Source organism: Equus przewalskii, chromosome 18 (genome assembly GCF_037783145.1).
Source record: "Equus przewalskii isolate Varuska chromosome 18, EquPr2, whole genome shotgun sequence".
Taxonomy (NCBI): domain Eukaryota; kingdom Metazoa; phylum Chordata; class Mammalia; order Perissodactyla; family Equidae; genus Equus; species Equus przewalskii.
In genome coordinates this window covers 12,362,340-12,382,666 of record NC_091848.1, presented here as the reverse complement: position 1 = coordinate 12,382,666, position 20,327 = coordinate 12,362,340, and the positions used below count along the sequence as shown (strand labels likewise).

At 37.4% G+C, this 20,327-nt stretch overlaps 1 protein-coding gene across 1 annotated transcript in view; it reads right to left on the bottom strand.

Moving 5' to 3' along the window:
• Positions 1 to 20,327, bottom strand: part of PRKCI (protein kinase C iota) — a 74,436-nt gene that overhangs the window by 11,953 nt on the left and 42,156 nt on the right. The window contains exons 9-12 of the mRNA XM_070583090.1: positions 6,284 to 6,460; positions 5,747 to 5,844; positions 5,008 to 5,094; positions 2,912 to 3,047 (exon numbers count right to left, since the gene is read on the bottom strand). Coding sequence (XP_070439191.1) covers positions 2,912 to 3,047; positions 5,008 to 5,094; positions 5,747 to 5,844; positions 6,284 to 6,460 — 498 coding nt within the window. The remainder of the gene's footprint in view (positions 1 to 2,911; positions 3,048 to 5,007; positions 5,095 to 5,746; positions 5,845 to 6,283; positions 6,461 to 20,327) is intronic.

Genomic DNA, 20,327 nt, shown 5'->3' with positions numbered 1-20,327 from the left:
ATACAGTCTCACGATAAATGACATGCACTTTCAGGGCAAGAGTCAGAGGCAAGGAATGCAGTCTGTTAACCTGTAACAGAGCTATGCTCCATCATTCACTTGTTGACCGAATATCTGAATGTAGGCCCATTAGCTAAATTATCTACAGCATAACATAAATGTTATTATTAAAATTCCCCTGCTGATGAAAAAACAGAGTTAAAGGCACATCAATTCATAAAATGGCTGAAATTTTTCAGTGAATAAAATCAATGTTCACGAAATATTTAAATATATGCCTGAAGATCCTAATTCAAGTTTTCACATGCCTCCAGTCATCACTATCCTCTGCACTCTCTTATATAAAAGCATCTAGTGAGAAAATGAAGAAACTAATTAAAGGATGTGTTTCTGGAGAAACTATGGAAGAAAATTTTAGTGTTTTAAATTTCCCGAGGAATCGTCATAAGGAAAAGAAATTCATCCAAAATTTGCCTTGACTTTAGGTAAGTTTAAATACTGACTCTAAGTCATAAAATAAGAACATTCAAATTTCCAGGACATTTATTTCCCATAAGCTTTAACATCATGGGTGTCAATGTGTTAGTGAGAGCAGAGACAACTGCTGTTAGCAAAGTCTCTGAACAGAGTTCCAATCCTGATGTCTTTTCCTACTAATAAGACTAAGCAGCTCCTGGAGAAGGAGGAAAAACAGAAAGGGAAGTAGGCAGGACAACCAACTTAAAGAACTACTAAATAAGACTGCTAAGATTTATCAAAGATCCTGATTAACTTGACTGAGGATCTCTGGAAAGAATGAGACTGTATAACAACCAATATTATTTTTCATTCAGAATAACAAAATATTAAGTAATTTTTCTCTAATAATATCTTCCAGGCAAAACAGGATTTCCAAATTTCTTTGAAGAAAAAGAGACAGAAAAGAAAGAAAGGAGGAAGGAAGGGAGGGAGGGAGGGGAGAAGGGGAGAAGGGGAGAAGGGGAGAGGGGGAGAGGGGCAGAGGGAGTCAGAGAGGGGGAGGGGAGGAAAGGAGGGGGAGGAGGAGGAGAGAGGGATGGAGGGAGAGAGAGGGAGAGAGGGAGGAAGAAAGGAAAAAGAAAGGCTTAATTCATTTTTGTGAATTTCATAGTTTAAGTAATGCATGCCCACTATAATAACTTTAAAAATATTTAAAAGTAAACAGAATAAATGTGTGATGCTACATAACAGAATAATACATAACAAGACATACAGAATTAGACAATTCTATACTTTAAAACTTACTTAATGTTATAAACATTTTACATTGTTATGAACTGTTTGTAAACATCTTCTTAAACGACTTCATAATGCCATGTTTTGTTGCCATTCCATAATTTCCTTAATTATCCTCCTTACCAGTACCCATTTAGATTACTTATAACATTTATCATAAACTACAATAAAAAATTTTGGTCATAAACCTTTCCTCATTGACCAAAATATTTACTCAGAATATCCCAGAGGGAGAATTACTGGATCAAAGAATATGGTCATCTTTAAGATTCCTGATATATCCTCACCAAACTCCTTTACAAAACGTTACAACAATATATACCTACACCAATGACATATGAGAATGCCCATTGCATTAAACTCTTGTAAACAGACTATTATAATTTTAAAATCAATTATCTGGCATGCAAAAAAACCATCTCATTCAAAGAAAACAGTTCAGTGGTTACCCGGGGGAGGGGGGAGGGGGGTGGGGGGTGGGCACAAGGGGTGAAGGGGAGCATTTATGTGGTGACAGTCAAGAAATAATGTACAACTGAGATTTCACAATGAGGTAAACTATTATGAACTCAAATTAAAAAAACCCTGTTTTATTATTGTTTTAATTTGTACACTCTGTACCAGGGTTAACATTCTTCATATTTTTGTTTGGCTTTATTTTCCCTTGACAAATTATAAGACTCCTTTATTACTGTCATTTTTCTTTTGAAATGAGAAGAAAATCCACTGCGAAAAAAAATGACACAGAGATCAAAAAGGCAGCACAAATCTGAGTGATGGGTATAGGAGGTTCGCCTACCAAATCTCTACTTGTTTATGATTGAAAATTTAAGGAAATAGAAATTTAATGTAAGAAAAGATAAATGTCTGAGTTTTGTACATAAAAGCAAAATACTTTAGGTGAAGATTTCTTTTCTAATGTTGCTGGACAGATACTAAGGCTAAACCTTTGATACTGTTAGACTGCCTTACTTCATGTTAGCATTTAAATAATCTCCAGGCTCTGGAGGCCCTGCCCTCAGGTGAACAGGGGATGCAGCTCACACACTGGCATGCTTGTTGCCACATTACTGTGAGGAGAACGCTGTCCCAGCTACTTTAACAAGGAGAGTCGCTCCCTGCACATTTTGTGGAAAAAGGCTAGACCCTTAAATGAAACACTGTCACAAAAAGAATAGAACACCAAGTAATGAAGGACATGTCCTGAAAAACTAAAATTCTTCATTTGGTCTACTGCACTTTACATCAGATATTTAAATTTTAAATAGATTTCCTAGGAAAACCTTGAATGCATTATTTCAGAGTTACAATTAAATGACAAAAACTGGAAGGTGATATGCAAGTAGTTGTCCTCAAGTCATGGGATTCTAGACAATTTTTATTTCCAAATATTCTTCAATAGTGTCACAACTTTCAAGACAAAAACTTACTGACATTAAAAAGAAATTAATTCTCATTATAGCACATATTACACTCAGAAAAAATAGAGAATTTCGTAAATGGTCAGGAAATAAGTACAATTTGTCTTTGTGCTAGATTCCAAAAAGTATCCTAAACAAAGTAGCAATCATTTCCCCATCTTTAAATATAAAGTTATTTTACCAAAACAATTTTATGAGCCACTGAGATCTTCTGAATAACTGGAAATTTGCCTCACCTTACACATGCCATAGTCAGTGAGCTTAATGTGTCCTTCAGAGTCCAGCAATACGTTGTCCAATTTCAAATCTCTATAAATTATCCCTCGTTCGTGAAGATAATTTAATGCTAGACTGATTTCTGCAGAGTAAAATCTAAAATAAAATGAAAAACTCATTTGATTCAAATTTTTAAACTGCGGTAAGTTTCTAGAGGAAGATATTTAAGCCCTACTCCCATCTGCAAATGAAAACATCAAAATCAGGTCAAAAGATTTTTTCTCCCTGTGTTTTTAGGGACAATATCAAAACATAAATTGAAGTACCATTTTCCAATATGTGAGCCCCAAACACAACTATAAAAGTTCCAGTCTAAATTAAACTCACACTTTTCATAAAGTTATTAATTTGAGTCTCAAACAGGGGTTCTTTTATATAGAGGTAATATTGGTTTATAACATGACATAAATTTCAGGTGTACATCATTATAGTTTGGCTTCTGTATAGACTACATCGTATTCAATTTGGGTCCTTGGATGTACTTGAGGCAGTCCATACTCCTATGCCCGAAGACAAAGCTGTATGTATATATGCCCATGTACAGCTTCTGCGAGTTTCCATTGCTTTCATCACTTCTTTAAAGGACCAATGACCTTCCAAAATGCTAAAAACCACTGACTGGTCTAGAATAGAAGGAATACTAAAAGCTGACAACTCAAACTATAAAATCCATACCAAAATTCTAGAAAAAGAATTACAAGAAATTATTCTACAACCATAACATTTAATATTAAAGAAATAACTTTTAGAACTGCCACCAACTCATTGGTAATAACCAGAACTTTTGGTCTGAATAATGAAAATGAAAACCTCCAAGCTGGTTTATAGCTGCTCTGGTGAATGTTATCATGATCAGGTTTGGAGGTACAGAATTATTTGAATAGGGAACTTGAGCCCTTATTCTGTACTTTGGTTCCTAGGAAAGCAAAGAAGGTATAAGACCAGAACTGGCACTTTAAGACAGTAAAAACTAGACTACTTTCTCCAAGTCCAACTGAACAAAGAACAAATACTGGCTATGTTCACAATTCAAAATATCATCTATGGCTTTGCTATGAAGGTGACCATCTGATAAACCCTAAATAAACAATGGACATACAGTAAATTAAACAACCACCACCACAGTTTGGCTCCAAGATTAGATTAGTCCAATTTATACCTTCTTATGAAATTGAAGGATATTATCTCTTTTTGACAAGAAATTATCAATAAACTAGCAAGATTTCCACTAAATAAGCCATTTTAAACATGAAATCTCTACCCTTTGTTACATAGTTATACAAACGCATATGCTTCATTTTGGCATCACTCTTATGAAACACAAAAAGGTGAGAATACTGCTAATTATGACGAAAAAACAAAACAAAACATGGACTAAACTTCTTATCCAAGGCCATGATCCTTCCCCACCTAACTCCTCCAACATATAAACAATTTACAATCTTGTATAATAACACCAAACTAAGGGCAGAAAATAAACAAACAGATAAATAAATAGACAGACAAATAATATTTAACACTTGTTTCTCTTATTCATCAATATGTACAGGATCAGAGGGAAAAAGTCAAAGGCAGAAGAATTAAGAAATTATAATTACAGGAAGAACAGAATAACATAATAGCTTAAGCGAAGTTGTTTTATTACTCTCAAATATGTATACGAATAATAATCTTGCAATGAAAAATGTCAGAGATAACTGCAAACCTGATAAGACTAATAAGTGACTGTAAATTCATTATTTCAGTAGCTAATGCTGAACAGACAAAAATTATTGAAAATAATTGGGTTTAGCAGACTAAAGGTTTCCCCTTTACTATTGTTTATACTTTTCAATTGCTTATAATTATATTATTATATATGTAATATACAATGTTATATAAACACATCTATAATAATGTAAACTAACTTTTAGCTTAGCTTCCACATGACTTTCAAAGAATTAACTAGTATCAAAATAAATGATTTATCTACTGTTTTTTCAAACACTGGCATGTAAAAAATTCCCACAGCTTCCCCCAAAATCCAGCACAAACAGAAAACAAATAAAAAACTTACCTGGCATGTTCTTCAGGAAGTTTTCTTTGTCGCTGCATATGAAACATTAGATCTCCTCCATTTACATACTCTATGACAAAGAACAACCTGAAACAGAGAGAACACGTGAAACCGAGATCCAAAATGAGGCAGCGTAACTTTGCTTTCTAAACACTGTAGAGACTTGTCACAACTTAAAGAGCATTCTGTCTGAAATACCCTAACAAAGATTCCAGGAACTTGGTGGAAACCAAGGTAGTTGGAGTAGAAAGCTGTTTAATCACAGAAGATAGAGGAAAGTAAAGCAGCACGACAATAATTCTGTAAGCTGCTACTTCTCCTCTAGAGCAGTACCGCCTGCAGTCCAGAGCCCCTCACTCCCACCCGGTTCGCAAGAGAAGTCAGTTTCAACTGTCACTTAAGGTAAAGGAGTCAGGAATTCTCCCCCTAGTCAAATTCTAGGAAACTTTAAGTCCTAAAACTAGAATCTTGGGTATATTTAAAAGGTTGGATTCCTACTGCCACAGTTATGACCTGTTTTGTTTGTTTGTTTTGCCTAAAGCAGGTAATTTCCTAATGCTGATCCGACGTGATATTGGCATCCTCTACTGGAGTATGAGCAGCAGGAAGTTATAAGCATGGTACTGTGGCATCCGTCTCCAAGACTTCCACTGAAGCAATCACAGTAGAAAGGGTTCTCATTGTGAAATATACCCAAATGCACAAAGCCAGTAATCATTCCATTATCTCTTCATCTTACCTGCTTTCTGTCTGAAAGCAAGAATGCAGCCCAACAAGGAAAGGATGATTGGATGCCTGCTCAAATACATGCTTCTCTGTCTGTACCCAATCAATATCCTACGTCAAAACATGAAAGAAAGCTACGTCAAACTGAAACGATACCATCAAAACTACGATAAATTTGTTCTCAGCAATTCAATTATCACCAATGCAGTTATTAACTAACTAGGCTAAATATCAAAACCATTGATGATCAGAAACAACAATTTACATACAAAGAGAAAAACACCACCGGTAATCTTTCAATATTATGAAACAGTCTAGGAAACTTACAAAGCTCAAGTACTTTCCTTTGATAATAATATGGTTTGATTTTTATTTTTTAAAAATCTAATAATTATCAGATTACTTTAAATATATCTTACATCATCTGTTTGAGGCATATATTTACAAAAGTAGACTGAAATAAGAAGGCACAAACATTAAGGTTTTCTCTGAAATAGTACACTTAAGCCAATTTCACAGTTCAGAAGTACTAAAACATAACTGTGCTTACCTCATCATCATTGACAAGCTCTTTTTTCACAACTTTCATTGCATAAATACGATCTGTTTTTTTTAATCGTACCAATAGTACTTTGGCATAACTTCCTCTTCCTATTACCCGGAGCAAATCAAAATCCTGAAGACCTAAACTGGACGAAGCTTTGCCACTTTCCCTGGTGTTCATTGCCTGTTGAGAATGTTTATATCAGAGTTATACCTGGAAGTATTTTGCATAATACATTATATTTCTAACACCTAGTTATACCTATGATGATTTTTCAATATTTTTTTATTTAAGTTCTTAACAATTCTTTTCTTACATCATTCCAAATGATATAATCTAACTACTCAAGAGGTTGGATGAATTCATGAGTTGAGGTCAGAGGGGTGGCTGACAGGAATGGAGAAGGAGCTGAAATCTGAGAAACGTTAAACAATATCTTTAAAAGGACCTGATAACTTTTGGGTATGGAGGCAACAGAGATGCTTGAATTAAAAAAAGCCACTACCTTTGGTGACTGGAAGATTGGAGGTACCACTGATAGGAAAATAAAGTGTGAGCATGGGATAAGATTGACAGAGTTGTTGAGATAAAGAGCTTGGTTTTTCACACCGAAGTTAGAATAGGACATCAAGATGGAAGAGTCTGCTGGAAGCCTGATGGATGAAATCTGAGCTAATGAGATGACACATGTAGAGACATTTTTGGAAGTATAAGGCAGTTCAGCTAATGGAAAACATTCTTTGCTACACAATACCAAGGCCCCTTTGGAATGACAAGGTCAGCTTTATAATTCATTCACAACTAGAAACTTAGGCTTCTGGTAATTTATAGAGAAGACTGAAGATAATTTTTTATTAGAAACCTGCAAAATCTCAGCATACAATCAACAGATGTACCCATGAGAATTAAGCAAGAATTTCTAAAGTGAAGAGTATCAAGAAAAACAAAGAGTAAATTTTGAGAAAGATAAAGAAACCAGTAAGTACAAACAGAAAAAAGGTATTATGAAAACTGAAGGGGACAGATGAGTCAAAAGAAGGGTCATACACAAAAATTTAGAAAAAATAATCTGATTTGGTAATAAGGATAAATAAACAAGAGTGAAAAATCAGATTAGGGCAGATTAAGAAAGCAGAGGATGGGGGCCAGCCCCATGGCCAAGTGGTTAAGTTTGCGCACTCTGTTTCGGTGGCCCAGGTTTTGCCAGTTCAGATCCTGGGTGAGGACATGGCACCACTCATCAGGCCATGCTGAGGCAGCATCCCACACAGCAGAGCCAGAAGGACCTACAACTAGAATATAAAACTATGTACTGGGGGCTTTTGGGGAGAAGAAGGGAAAAAAAAGAGAGAGATTGGCAACAGATGTTAGCTCAGGTACCAATCTTAAAAAAAAAAAGAAAAGAAAAGAAAAAAAAGGAAAGCAGAGAATGGTAAGAAGCTAAGGCAACATACAGACTTTAAATATGGTTAACTGGAAACTATAAAAGAGAATCAAATGCAAGAAAAGCAGCAGTAGCTTCACAGAAACAATACAAAGACTGAATGAAACGACAGAAGACAGTGGAATGTCACTTTCAAAGGGCCTTAAAAAAAAACTCTGTTGACCTACAATTCTATATCCTGCAAAAACAGCCTTTAAAATGAAAGTGAAATAACATTTTCAGACAAAAACTAAGGAAATCCATCACCAGCAGGCTCTCACTAAAGGAAATACTGAGTTCTTCAAGAAGAAGAAAGATGATCTGAGATGAAAGGACAGACATGTAGGAAGGAATGTAGAGCAAAAAGAATAAAATGTGGATAAACCTAAATAAGGACTGACTGTTTAAAAACACTAATATGCACACACACACAGAATTTTAAAATATGACAACATAGCATGAAAGGCAGGAAAGAAAAGTGAGCGAATTTAAAGTGTTCTAAGGTCCTTGCATATTCTAGAAAATGGTAGAAGTATTATTAATAATTTGTATTGAATTTAAGTAAGTTAAGGATGTAAGATGGAATCTCTAGAACAACCAGTAATAGAACAGCAAAAGAATTCAAACAAGCTAAAAGAGGTGAAAAAGGAATAATAAATAACCCCAAAGAAGGCAAGAAAAGTAACATAAGCAGGCGAGATACAGAAAACATAGAAAAATGGTAGACTTAAACACAAATCAGTAATTAGCTTAAATTACATTAAATGTAAAAATATGTAAATATTAAAACATACTAAATACTACAGCCAAGGACTGTGAGACTAGAGGGGAAGAAAAGCCCAACTATATGATGTTAATAAGACACACCCTACATATATGGGTACAGAAGGCTGAAAGTAAAAGGACAAAAAGCCATATACCATGCAACCACTAACCAAAAGAGAGTTGTCGCTAAACTAACATGAGACAGAGTAGTTGCAGCCTACTGTAGTAGGCCGACTTCTAAGACGGCCTCCAGTGATCCCCACCTCTTAGTTTTCATGCCCTGTGTAATCCCCTCCCCTTGAGTATGGGCTAGACCTGGTGACTTGCTTCTGGTGAAAAAAGTATGGCAAAAGTGATGAAATGTTCCTTCTGAGACTAGGTTACAAAGACTGAGCTGTGTTTTGCTGGCATGCACTCTCTCTGGATCCTACTGTCTGCTTGCTCTGATGAAGCAAGCTACCTTGTTGTAAGCTGCCCTACAGAGAGGGCCATTTGGCAAGGAAATGAATCCTGTCAACAATGAGGCAAGTAAGTTTGGAAGTGGCTCCTTCCCGAGTCGAGCCTTGAGATGACAGCAGTCCTTGCCAGGACCTCAACTGCAGCCTGTGAGGGACACTGAGGCAGAGCACCTAGATAAGCCACGCTTGGATTCCTGACCCATGGAAACTATCACATAGTCATTCTGTTGTTGTAAGCCGCTGAATTTTGAAGTAATTTGTTACATAGCAATTGCCTAACATAAGGACTTGAAGGCAAGAAGCATTCTACAAACAAAGAGGGATATTTCATTACAAAAAAGGGTTAACCAAATAGAAGATATTAGGATTGTAAATTTATGTGTACTCAATAACATAGCCTCAAAATATGTAAAGTAAAAACTAACAAAACTAAAAGGAACAGGCAAATCCACAATGAACCCTCTTAGTAGGGAAAGAACAAGCAGTCAGTGAGGTAAGTGAATAACAGTGTTCATACTCTTGACCTAACCGACCTACACAGAACACTGTACCCAATAACTACAGAATATATTGTATTTGAAAACACCTGCAGAACATTTACCAATGCCTATGTGCTTGGAATTCAGGAAGTTTCAACAAATCCAAAGGACTGAAATCACACAGAATGTGTTCTTGACTTATAACACAATTAAGCTAGAAGTTAATAATAAAAAAATTTCCCAAATATTTGAAAATTAATCGGTAGACTTTTAAATAATACATGGATTAAAGAAGAAATCATAATAGAGATTAAAATATATTTTAGATTTAATGACTGAAAAGCATGAGAAAATAATAAGAGGAGAAATCAATGCACTTGAATAGAAAATAAGCATTCAACAAAGAAGGGCCAAAAGTCAGTTCCTTGAAAAGACAAATAAATTTATATCCCCCTGGCAAGACTAATAAAGAAAAAGGGAATGTACAATAACTTTTATCAGGAACGAAAAAGGATATCATTCATAGTCTCTGAAATTAACTATTCTATGTCAATAAACTTGAAAATTTAGGTTAGACAAATTCCAAGGAACAACACAGATAAAAGCAGAAAGAGAATAGAAATTGTCCTGGGTCCATTCAGACACAGAATCCAGAATTAAATCCTTCCCACAAAGAAAACCCCAGACCCAGAGTACTTTTCTGATGAATTCTTTCAAAAATGTAAGAACGAAATAATGCCAATCGTATAAAAGAATCCTTCTTGGGAATAGGAAACTTTCCAAAATCATTTTATGAGCCCAGTATTATCTTGATACTGACAAATAGAAATGGCAAGCAATAGGATGTATTGGACAATATGAGGAAGCCATTTGATGTAAACCTAATTCATCCTGACCTTGTCTTTCCAAAAGGACCTGACCACGGCCGTTGACCATGTATTGTATATCTGCTTTAGAGATTCCCTATGGCAAGAACAAAGGCCCTTGAGATAAAGGTGCAACTTCCCTCCCCCTCCTAACGCTGGCATTTCCTTAAGGATTAAGCATCTTTCCTTAGGCTAGGAACTGACTGCTGCGCTCACCTGTGACTGCCCAGCTCGAGACAATAGACTTGCCTCCTGCTACGCCCTCCGAGATAGCAGACCCACTACCTGCTGTGTCCATCAAGCACTGTGCCGACAGGGCAATCTTGTGACTACTGTGGGAGGGACATTTCAATCATATGTGAAACATCCTCTCTGGGGGTAGATAACCACTCTGTACACCTCACTTCTTGGGTGCCCTTTCTTCCTTTGGGAAAAAGGCCCCAGGACATGGTCCTCAGATTTTACCTCAGAATAAACTCTCCCAAATTTTCATTTATAGATTGGTTATGGATTATTTTTGTCGACACTCCCAAATTTTCATTTATAGATTGGTTATGGATTATTTTTGTCGACAATACCAAAACTCAACAATCCAATACAAACAGGGAAAACTACAGGTCAATGACTCTCAATATTTAAAACAACAAAGAAAATCTTAAAGTAAATATTGGCAAATCAAATTCCCCAAAGTATAAAGAGAATAATACATCACAACACAGAGGTTATTCCAGAAATGAAAAATAGCCTTAACAATTGAAAATTAATGAAATCTACAAATGATCAACTCCACAACCGCCAATGATAAGCATGCCACCGACAAACATATCAAATGGAAAGGGATATCTACAAATAAAAGCCTACAGCAAACATTAAACTTGATGTATATTAGAAGATTTCCCTCTGAGATGTGAACAAGACAATAATACCTGATCACCACTTCTTTTCAACATCATTTTGGTCATCTGTAGAGGTCCTTGTAATTCAATACTAAGAAAACTAGGGGGGATCTCAAGATGGCAGCGTAAGCAGACTCTGAACTCATCTCCTCCCACAAACACAACCAGGTTACAACTATTTTTGGAAAAATTACCCTGGACAGAAAACTGAAAACTGGATAAAAAGAATCCCCACAACAAGGGACAGTCCTGACTAAGGCAGAAGAGGCAGAAATTCCTGTTGGAGAGGAAAAAGGCCACCTTTGGGAGCAGTGGAGCTTCTCAGCTGGCCAGGCGGGAGCCACCCGAAGGTATGCAGTTCTCCCTGGAGAAGTGAGGTCTGGAGCGGGGGCAATACTGCTATAAGCATCCTTCAGACTCAGCCCAACTGAGATGGGAGTCTTACTGTCTGGCTTTGCTGGCTACTAACTGCAGCGGGGACACCCCCAGAAAAGCTATTGGCCGAAAGCCGAAAAGACACAGGTCTTAGAGGGCCCGTGCACAAACTCACTCATTGCAGCAACCTAAAATCACCAGAGAAGGCCTTTGGTGAAATGAGACTCACCTGGTGGGCTCTGGGGGCATCTTGGTGAGAGGAGGGATCTCTCCAGATATTGAGACATTGGTGGGGGCCATTGTTCTGAACTGGTCCAGGCGGGCTGACACAGACCCCATGGGCCACATTGAGGTTCATCCCTTGGCCTGTTAGCCCAGGGGTCTGCCACACCCACTAGAGCACAGATTTAATCCAGGTCAGCCAGGGCAGGCAACCCGCCCTAGGGACTGGCCCCACCTAACAGCAAGCCCTCAGGCTACTTTTCAGCCTGCAGTGACTGAGTGCCTTGATCCTCTACAGGCAGGCAAGGGTGTCTGCCACTGTGGGGCAGGGCCCGTGTGAAGACAAGGTGAACTGTGGGGAGCACTGGGGGAGAAGTGGGGGCCCCTGCAGTGTGGCGTCAGGGTACGCTCCAGGGGGTTGAGAATTTGCACGGACCAGGACTGTGTTGAGGGTGTGTCTGGTCCTGTGGGGGGGTGAGGCTTACCAGCACAGAAGACCTGTGCTTCACAAATAGCCATAAAAACGATCAGCCCCACCTTCCAAAGACTGAAACAATTGAGTGCTTGTGGGCCTAGGGCCAGCCCCACTCAGCTGCACTCCTAAGAGAACTGACAACAGCCTTGTAGGCCTGAGGCCTATCACAACTGTAAGCCCCTCAGCCTAGCAACCAGCTACACTGGGTACCAACCCAATTAAGAGGAAAAACTGCAATAGGAGTGTGCTGATAGACTTTGTAGTCATCGGTGCTGAGGCTCCCCAAACCGGATTTACAAACAGCTCACCAGGGAAGGAAAGACTAGACTCCCTGGTACCTGCAGTGGGAGCAACCCTGCCACAGCAGAAGGACACAAGTAGCCCACAAAGGGGTCACTCCTGGATCTTCTGGACTGGTGAAGAGAGGGAAGCGCACTGCTGGGCCTCATAAGGCATCTCATACATAAGGCCACTTCTCCATGATCAGGAGATACAGCCGACTCACCTAATACATAGAAATAAGCACAGAGAAAGAGGCATAATGAGGAGACAAAGGAATACTTTCCCAGCAAGGGAACAGGACAAAACCCCAGAAAAAGGACTAAATGAAACAGAAACAAGCGACCTACTCGACAAAGAGTTCAAACAAAATATCATGAAGATGCTCACAGATATTGGGAGAAGAATGGATGAACGCAGTGAGCTCATCAGCAAAAAACTGGAAGATATAAAAAAAAAAATCAGAAATGAAGAATACAGCACTGGAAATGAAAAATTCACTAGAGGGACTCAATAGCAGAGTCGAGGATGCAGAAGAACGGATCAGCAAGCTAGACAAAAGCCTAGAGGAAATCACCCAAGCAGAACAGAAAAAAGAAAAAAGAATTAGACAGAATGAGAACAGTCTAAGGGCACTCTGGGACAATATGAAGTGTGTTAACATTGGATTATAGGTGTCCCAGAAGGAGAAGAGAGAGACAAAGGGGCAGAAAATTTATTTGAAGAAATAATAGATGAAAATTTTCCTAACCTGAGGAAGGAAACAGACATCCAAGTTCAGGAAGCACAGAGAGCTCCAAACAAGATAAGCCCAAAGAGGCCCACACCAAGACATATTATAATTAAAATGTCCAAAATTAAAGATAGAGAGCGAGTCCTAAAAGCAGCAAGACAACGGCAACAAGTGACATACAAAGGGAAGCCCATTAGGATATCAGCAGACTCCTCAGCTGAGACCCTACAGGTGAGAAGAGAATGGCATGACATATTTAAAGTGCTAAAAGGAAAAAACCTACAGCCAAGTGTACTCTATCCATCAAGGTTGTCATTCAGAATGGAAGGAGAGATAAAGAGCTTCCCAGACAAGCAAAAATTAAAGGAGTTTATCACCAAGAAACCAGTTCTTCAAGAAATGCTGAAGGGACTTATTTCAGTGGGAAAGCAATGACCACAAATAGAGATTAAAAAAATTATCAAAAAAACAAAACAACAACAAAAAAAACAGACAATAAAATCACTTGCCAGAGCAATTCGGCAGGAAAAAGAAATAAAAGGAATCCAAATAGGCAACGAAGAAGTAAAACTCTCGCTGTTTCCTGACAACATGACCTTATACATAGAAAACCCCAAAGAATCCATAGGAAAACTATTAGAAACAATCAACAGCTACAGCAAAGTTGTAGGGTATAAAATCAACATACATAAATCAGTAGCATTTCTATATGCTAACAATGAACTAACAGAGAAAGATCTCAAGAACTCAATCCCATTCACGATCGCAACAAAAAGAATAAAATACCTTGGGATAAATTTAACCAAGGAAGTGAAAGATCTATACAACGAAAACTACAAGACTTTCTTGAAAGAAATCAATGACGACATAAAGAGATGGAAAGACATTCCATGCACATGGATTGGAAGAATAAACGTAGTTAAAATATCCGTTCTACCTAAAGCAATCCACAGATTCAACGCCATCCCAATCAGAATCCCAGTGACATTCTTTACAGAAATTGAACAAAGAATCCTAAAATTCATATGGGGCAACAAAAGACTCTGAATTGCTAAAGCAATCCTGAGAAAGAAGAACAAAGCTGGAGGCATCACAATCGCTGACTTCAAAGCATACTACAAAGCTACAGTAATCAAAACAGCATGGTACTGGGACAGAAACAGGTGCACAGATCAATGGAACAGAATTGAAAGCCCAGAAATAAAACCACACATCTATGGACAGCTAATCTTTGACAAAGGAGCTGAGGGCTACAATGGAGAAAAGAAAGTCTCTTCAACAAATGGTGCTGGGAAAACTGGACAGCACATGTAAAAAAGTGAAAATTGACTATTCTTTTCCACCATTCACTAAAATAAACTCAAAATGGATCAAAGACCTAAAGATTAGGCCTGAAACAATAAGTCTTCTAGAAGAGAACATAGGCAGTACACTCTTTGACATCAGTTTCAAAAGAATCTTTTCAGACACCATAACCCCTCAGACAAGGGAAACAACAGAAAGAATAAACAAACGGGACTTCATCAGACTAAAGAAATTCTTCAAGGCAAGGGAAAACAAGATTGAAACAAAAACACAGCCCACTAATTGGGAAAAAATATTTACAAGGTATTTATCTGACAAAGGGTTAATCTCCATAATATATAAAGAACTCACACAGCTCAACAACAAAAAATGAAATAACCCAATCAAAAAATGGGCAGGGGACATGAACAGACATTTCTCCAAAGATATACGGATGGCCAATAGACACATGAAAAGATGCTCATCATCACTAATCATCAGGGAAATGCAAATCAAAACTACACTAATATATCACCTTACACCTGTTAGAATGGCAAAAATATCCAACACCCAGAGTGACAAATGTTGGAGAGGCTGTGGAGAAAAAGGAACCCTCATACACTGTTGGTGGGAATGCAAACTGGTGCAGCCATTATGGAAAACAGTATGGAGATTTCTCAAAAAGTTAAAAATAGAAATACCTTATGACCCAGCCATCCCACTACCAGGTATCTATCCTAAGAACCTGAAATCAGGAATTCCAAAAGTCCCATGCACCCCTATGTTCATCGCAGCATTATTCACAATAGCCAAGTCATGGAACCAACCTAAGTGCCCAGCAACTGATGATTGGATAAAGAACATATGGTATATATATACAATGGAATACTACTCAGCCACAAAAAAAGGACAAAGTCGTCCCATTCACAACAACATGGATAGACCCTGACGGTATTATGTTGAGTGAAATAAGCCAGACAGAGAAAGATGAACTCTGTTTGACTCCACTCCTAGGTGGTAGTTAACATATAGACAAAGAAAACTGATCGGTGGTTACCAGGGGAAAAGGGGGGTGGGGGGAGGGCACTAAGGGTGAAGTGGTGTACCTACAACATGACTAATAATAATATACAACTGTAATTTCACAAGGTTGTTAACTATCATAATCTTAATAAAAAAAAAAATCATACATCATGATCAAGATCAAGTGGGTTTCATTCCAGGGATGCAAGGATGGTTCAATATCTGCAAATCTATCAACGTGATACACCACATTAACAAAATGAAGAATAAAAATCACATGATCCTCTCAATAGATGTAGAGAAAGCATCTGACAAGATACAGCATCCATTTATGATAAAAACTCAAAAACAAAATGGGTATAAAAGGAAAATACCTCAACATAATAAAGGCCATATATGACAAACCCACAGCACATATCATTCTCAACGGAAAAAAACTGAAAGCTATCCCTCTAAGAACAGGAACCAGACAAGGATGCCCACTGTCACCACTCTTATTTAACATAGTATTGGAAGTCCTAGCCAGAGCAATCAGGCAAGAAAAAGAAATAAAAGGGATCCACACTGGAAAAGAAGAAGTGAAACTATCACTCTATGCAGATGACATGATTTCATATCTAGAAAACCCTAAAGAATCCACTAAAAAACTTTTAGAAACAATAAAGGAATACAGTCAAGTCGCGGGATACAAAAGCAACATACAAAAATCGGTTGCATTTCTACACACTAACGACAAAGTAGCAGAAAGAGAAATTAAGAATACGATCCCATTTACAATTGCAACAAAAAGAATAAAATACCTAGGAATAAACTTAACCAAAGAGGTGAAAGATCTGTACACCAAAAACTATAAAACATTGTTGAAAGAAATAGAAGACACAAAGAAATGGAAAGATATTCCACGCACTTGGATTGGAAGAATTAACATCGTTAAAATGTCCATACTTCCTAAAGAAATCTATAGATTCAACACAATCCCTATCAAAGTTCCAACAATATTTTTCACAGAAATAGAACAAAGAATCCTGAAATTTATATGGAACAACAAAAGACTCCAAATAGCCAAAGGATTCCTGAGAAAAAAGAACAAAGCTGGAGGTATCACACTCCCTGACTTCAAAATATACTACAAAGCCATAGTAACCAAAACAGCATGGTACTGGCAGAAAAACAGACACACAGATCAGTGGAACAGAATCAAGGGCCCAGAATTAAACCCACACATTTATGGACAGCTAATATTCAACAAGGGAGCCAAGAGCATACGATGGAGAAAGGAGAGTCTCTTCAATAAATGGTGTTGGGAAAACTGGACAGCCACATGCAAAAGAATGAAAGTAGACCATTACCTTACACCATGCACAAAAATCAACTCAAAATGATTAAAGACTTGAATGTAAGACATGAAACCATGAAACTTCTAGAAGAAAACACAGACAGTGTGCTCTTTAACATCAGTCTTAGCAGCATATTTTCAGGTACCATGTCTGACCGGTCAAGGGAAACAAAAGAAAAAATGAACACATGGGACTACATCAAACTAAAAACCTTCTGCACAGCAAAGGAAACCATCAACAAAATGAAAAGACAACCTAACAATTGGGAGAAGATATTTGCAAACCATATATCAGATCAGGGGTTAATATCCAAAATATACAAAGAACTCATACAGCTCAACAACAAAAAAACCAACAACCCAATTAAAAAATGGGCAAAGGATCTGAACAGAGATTTCTCTAAAGAAGATATACAGATGGTCAACAGGCATATAAAAAGATGCTCAACATCGTTAGCTATCAGGAAATGCAAATCAAAACTACAAATGAGGTATCACCTCACTCCGGTCAGAATGGCTATAATTAACAAGACAGGAAACAACAAATGTTGGAGAGGATGTGGAGAGAAGGGAACCCTTGTACACTGCTGGTGGGAGTGCAAACTGGTGCAGTCACTATGGAAAGCAGTATGGAGTATCCTCAGAAAATTAAGAATAGATCTACCATATGATCCAGCTATCCCACTGCTGGGTATTTACCCAAAGATCTTGAAAATGCAAAAGCATAAAGATTCTTGCACCTCTATGTTCACTGCAGCTTTATACACAATAGCCAAGACTTGGAAGCAACCTAGGTGCCCATCAAGGGAGGAATGGATAAAAAAGATGTGGTATTTATACACGATGGACTACTATTCAGCCATAAGAAATGATGAAATCTGGCCATTTGTGACAACATGGATGGACCTTGAGGGTATTATGCTGAGGGAAGTCAGTCAGAGGGAGAAAGTCAAATACCATATGATCTCACTCATAAGTAGAAGCTAAAAACAACGACAAACAAACACATAGCAATGAAGATTGGATTGGTGGTTACCATAGGGGAAGGGGCAGGGGGGAGGGCAAAAGGGGTGATTAACCTCACATGTGAGGGAATGGACTATAATTAGTTTTTGGTGGTGAACATGAAGTAATCTACACAGAATCTGAAATACATTACAATGTACATCCCAAAGCTATATAATGTTATAAACCAATGTTACTGCAATTAAAAATATAAATAAATAAAATACCAAGAAAACTAATCTGTAAGATTTGAAAAGGAAGAAATGAACCTGTTATTCATAGATAAGATTATCATATACGTAGAAAACCTAAAAATACCTGTAGATAAGCTATTAGAATAAATAAATCAATTAGCAAAGTCTCAGGATCCAAGACAATTTAGAAAAAAACTTATTTCTATATAATAGTATTAAATTTATTTTAATTTAAAAATTTACATCAAATACCTATAGTGCAAGAACTCTGAAAACTACAAAACACTGACAGAAATTTAAAAAGATCTAGGGGTTGGCCCGGTTGTGCAGCAGTTAAGTGCACACATTCCGCTTCTCGGTGGCCCAGGGTTTGCCAGTTCGAATCCCAGGTGCAGACATGGCACTGCTTGGCACACCATGCTGTGGTAGGCATCCCACGTATAAAGTAGAGGAAGATGGGCATGGATGTTAGCTCAGGGCCAGGCTTCCTCAGCAAAAAAAAAAAGAGGAGGACTGGCAGTAGTTAGCTCAGGACTAATCTTTCTCAAAAAAATAAATAAATAAATAAAATAAAAAGACCTAAGTAAATGGAAGAATATACCGTGTTCATAGATTGAAGACTTGATATTGTAAAGATGTCACTTTTCCTGAAATTGATTGACGGGTTTGGTTTATTCGTTTGATTCTGTGGAAACTGGCAAGCCAATTCTAAAATTTATATGAAAATTCAAAAAGCTAGTAAGAGTAGCTAAGATAATCCCCAGAACAACAAAGTAGAAGAATTTTACTAGATATAAAAACATTACAAAGCTATAGTAATCATAACAGCATGATATCAGCACAAGATAGATAAAATGACGGAAAATAAAAGAGAAACCAGAAATATACCATGTAATGGGCATATAATTGATGAAAAGATAGCTCTGCAGAGCCAGCCCTGATGGCCTAGTGGTTAAAGTTTCACACGCTTCACTTGGGGCCCGGGTTCAGTTCCCAGGTGCAGAATCACAGTAGCCATGCTGTGGCAGCAGCTCACATAGAAGAACTAGAAGGACTTACAACTAGAATATACAACTATGTACCGGGACTTTGGGGAGGGAGAAAAAAGACAGCTCTGCAGAGTAATGGGGGAAAGTATAGTCCTTTCAATATTCTCAATAACCTTGGGGAAGACATAGTTTTCTTAAAGGGGCCCCAAAAGCAGTACCCAAAAAGGAAAGACGGATGTATTTCACTACATTAAAAGTCAAGGATATCTGTTCATCAAAAGGCATCATTAACAGAGTGAAAATACAAGTCATAGGCTGGGAGAATACATTTGCAATATATAACTGATAGGCTAATGTCAAGAATACACAAAAAACTTCTACGAATCAGTAGAACAAAGGCAGACTACTCATTTTCTTTTAAAGAGACATAAATAGGCACTTAACTAAAAATGATATTCAAATGGCCAATAAATATTTGAAAAGGTGTGAGGCAAGGAAATGCACATAAAAACTATAATAAACTACTACTCCACATTCAACAGATTGGGTAAAATTAAAAAGAAAGACTATACAAAGTGTTGACAAGGATGTGGAGCAAATCAAACTCTCAGATGTTGTCTAAACTGATATAAGCACTTTGGAAAACTGTTTGGTATTATCAACTAAAGTTCAATGTACACAATTCAGGAATTCCACTCCTAGTCATACACCTAACAAAAATGCTTACATACGTGCGCCAAACTACATTTACAAGAATGTTCATAGCAATGTATCATAACAATCCCAATCTAGGGTGAAAAATCAAAAGTAGAATAAACTGAATCAACAGTGAAAATAAACGAAATACTGATATCAAACATGGCTGAACCTCACAAACGCAACATTGAGCAAAGGAAGCCAGCACAAAAAGCATACTGTACGAATCTATCTGCATAAAGTTTGAAGGAAAAAGCAAAACTAATCTGTGGTGTTAAGACAGCAGTTACCTGAAGGGAGGAGGGAGTGTTAGTGACTGGGAAAAGGCACAGATGGGATTCTGGGATGCTAGTAGACCCTACTTCTTGATCTGGGTGGTCAATAGTGTCCACTCATCTAGCTATATACTCGTCAGCTGTGTACTTCACTGTATGTTATTCTTCAACTTTAAAGTGTATAAAAAATCTTGAAGATAAAAGCAAATGAATCTTTGGTAAACAACCAAAGCAATAAATAATACAACCAACGAGAAACTGCAAAAAACCCCCAAAA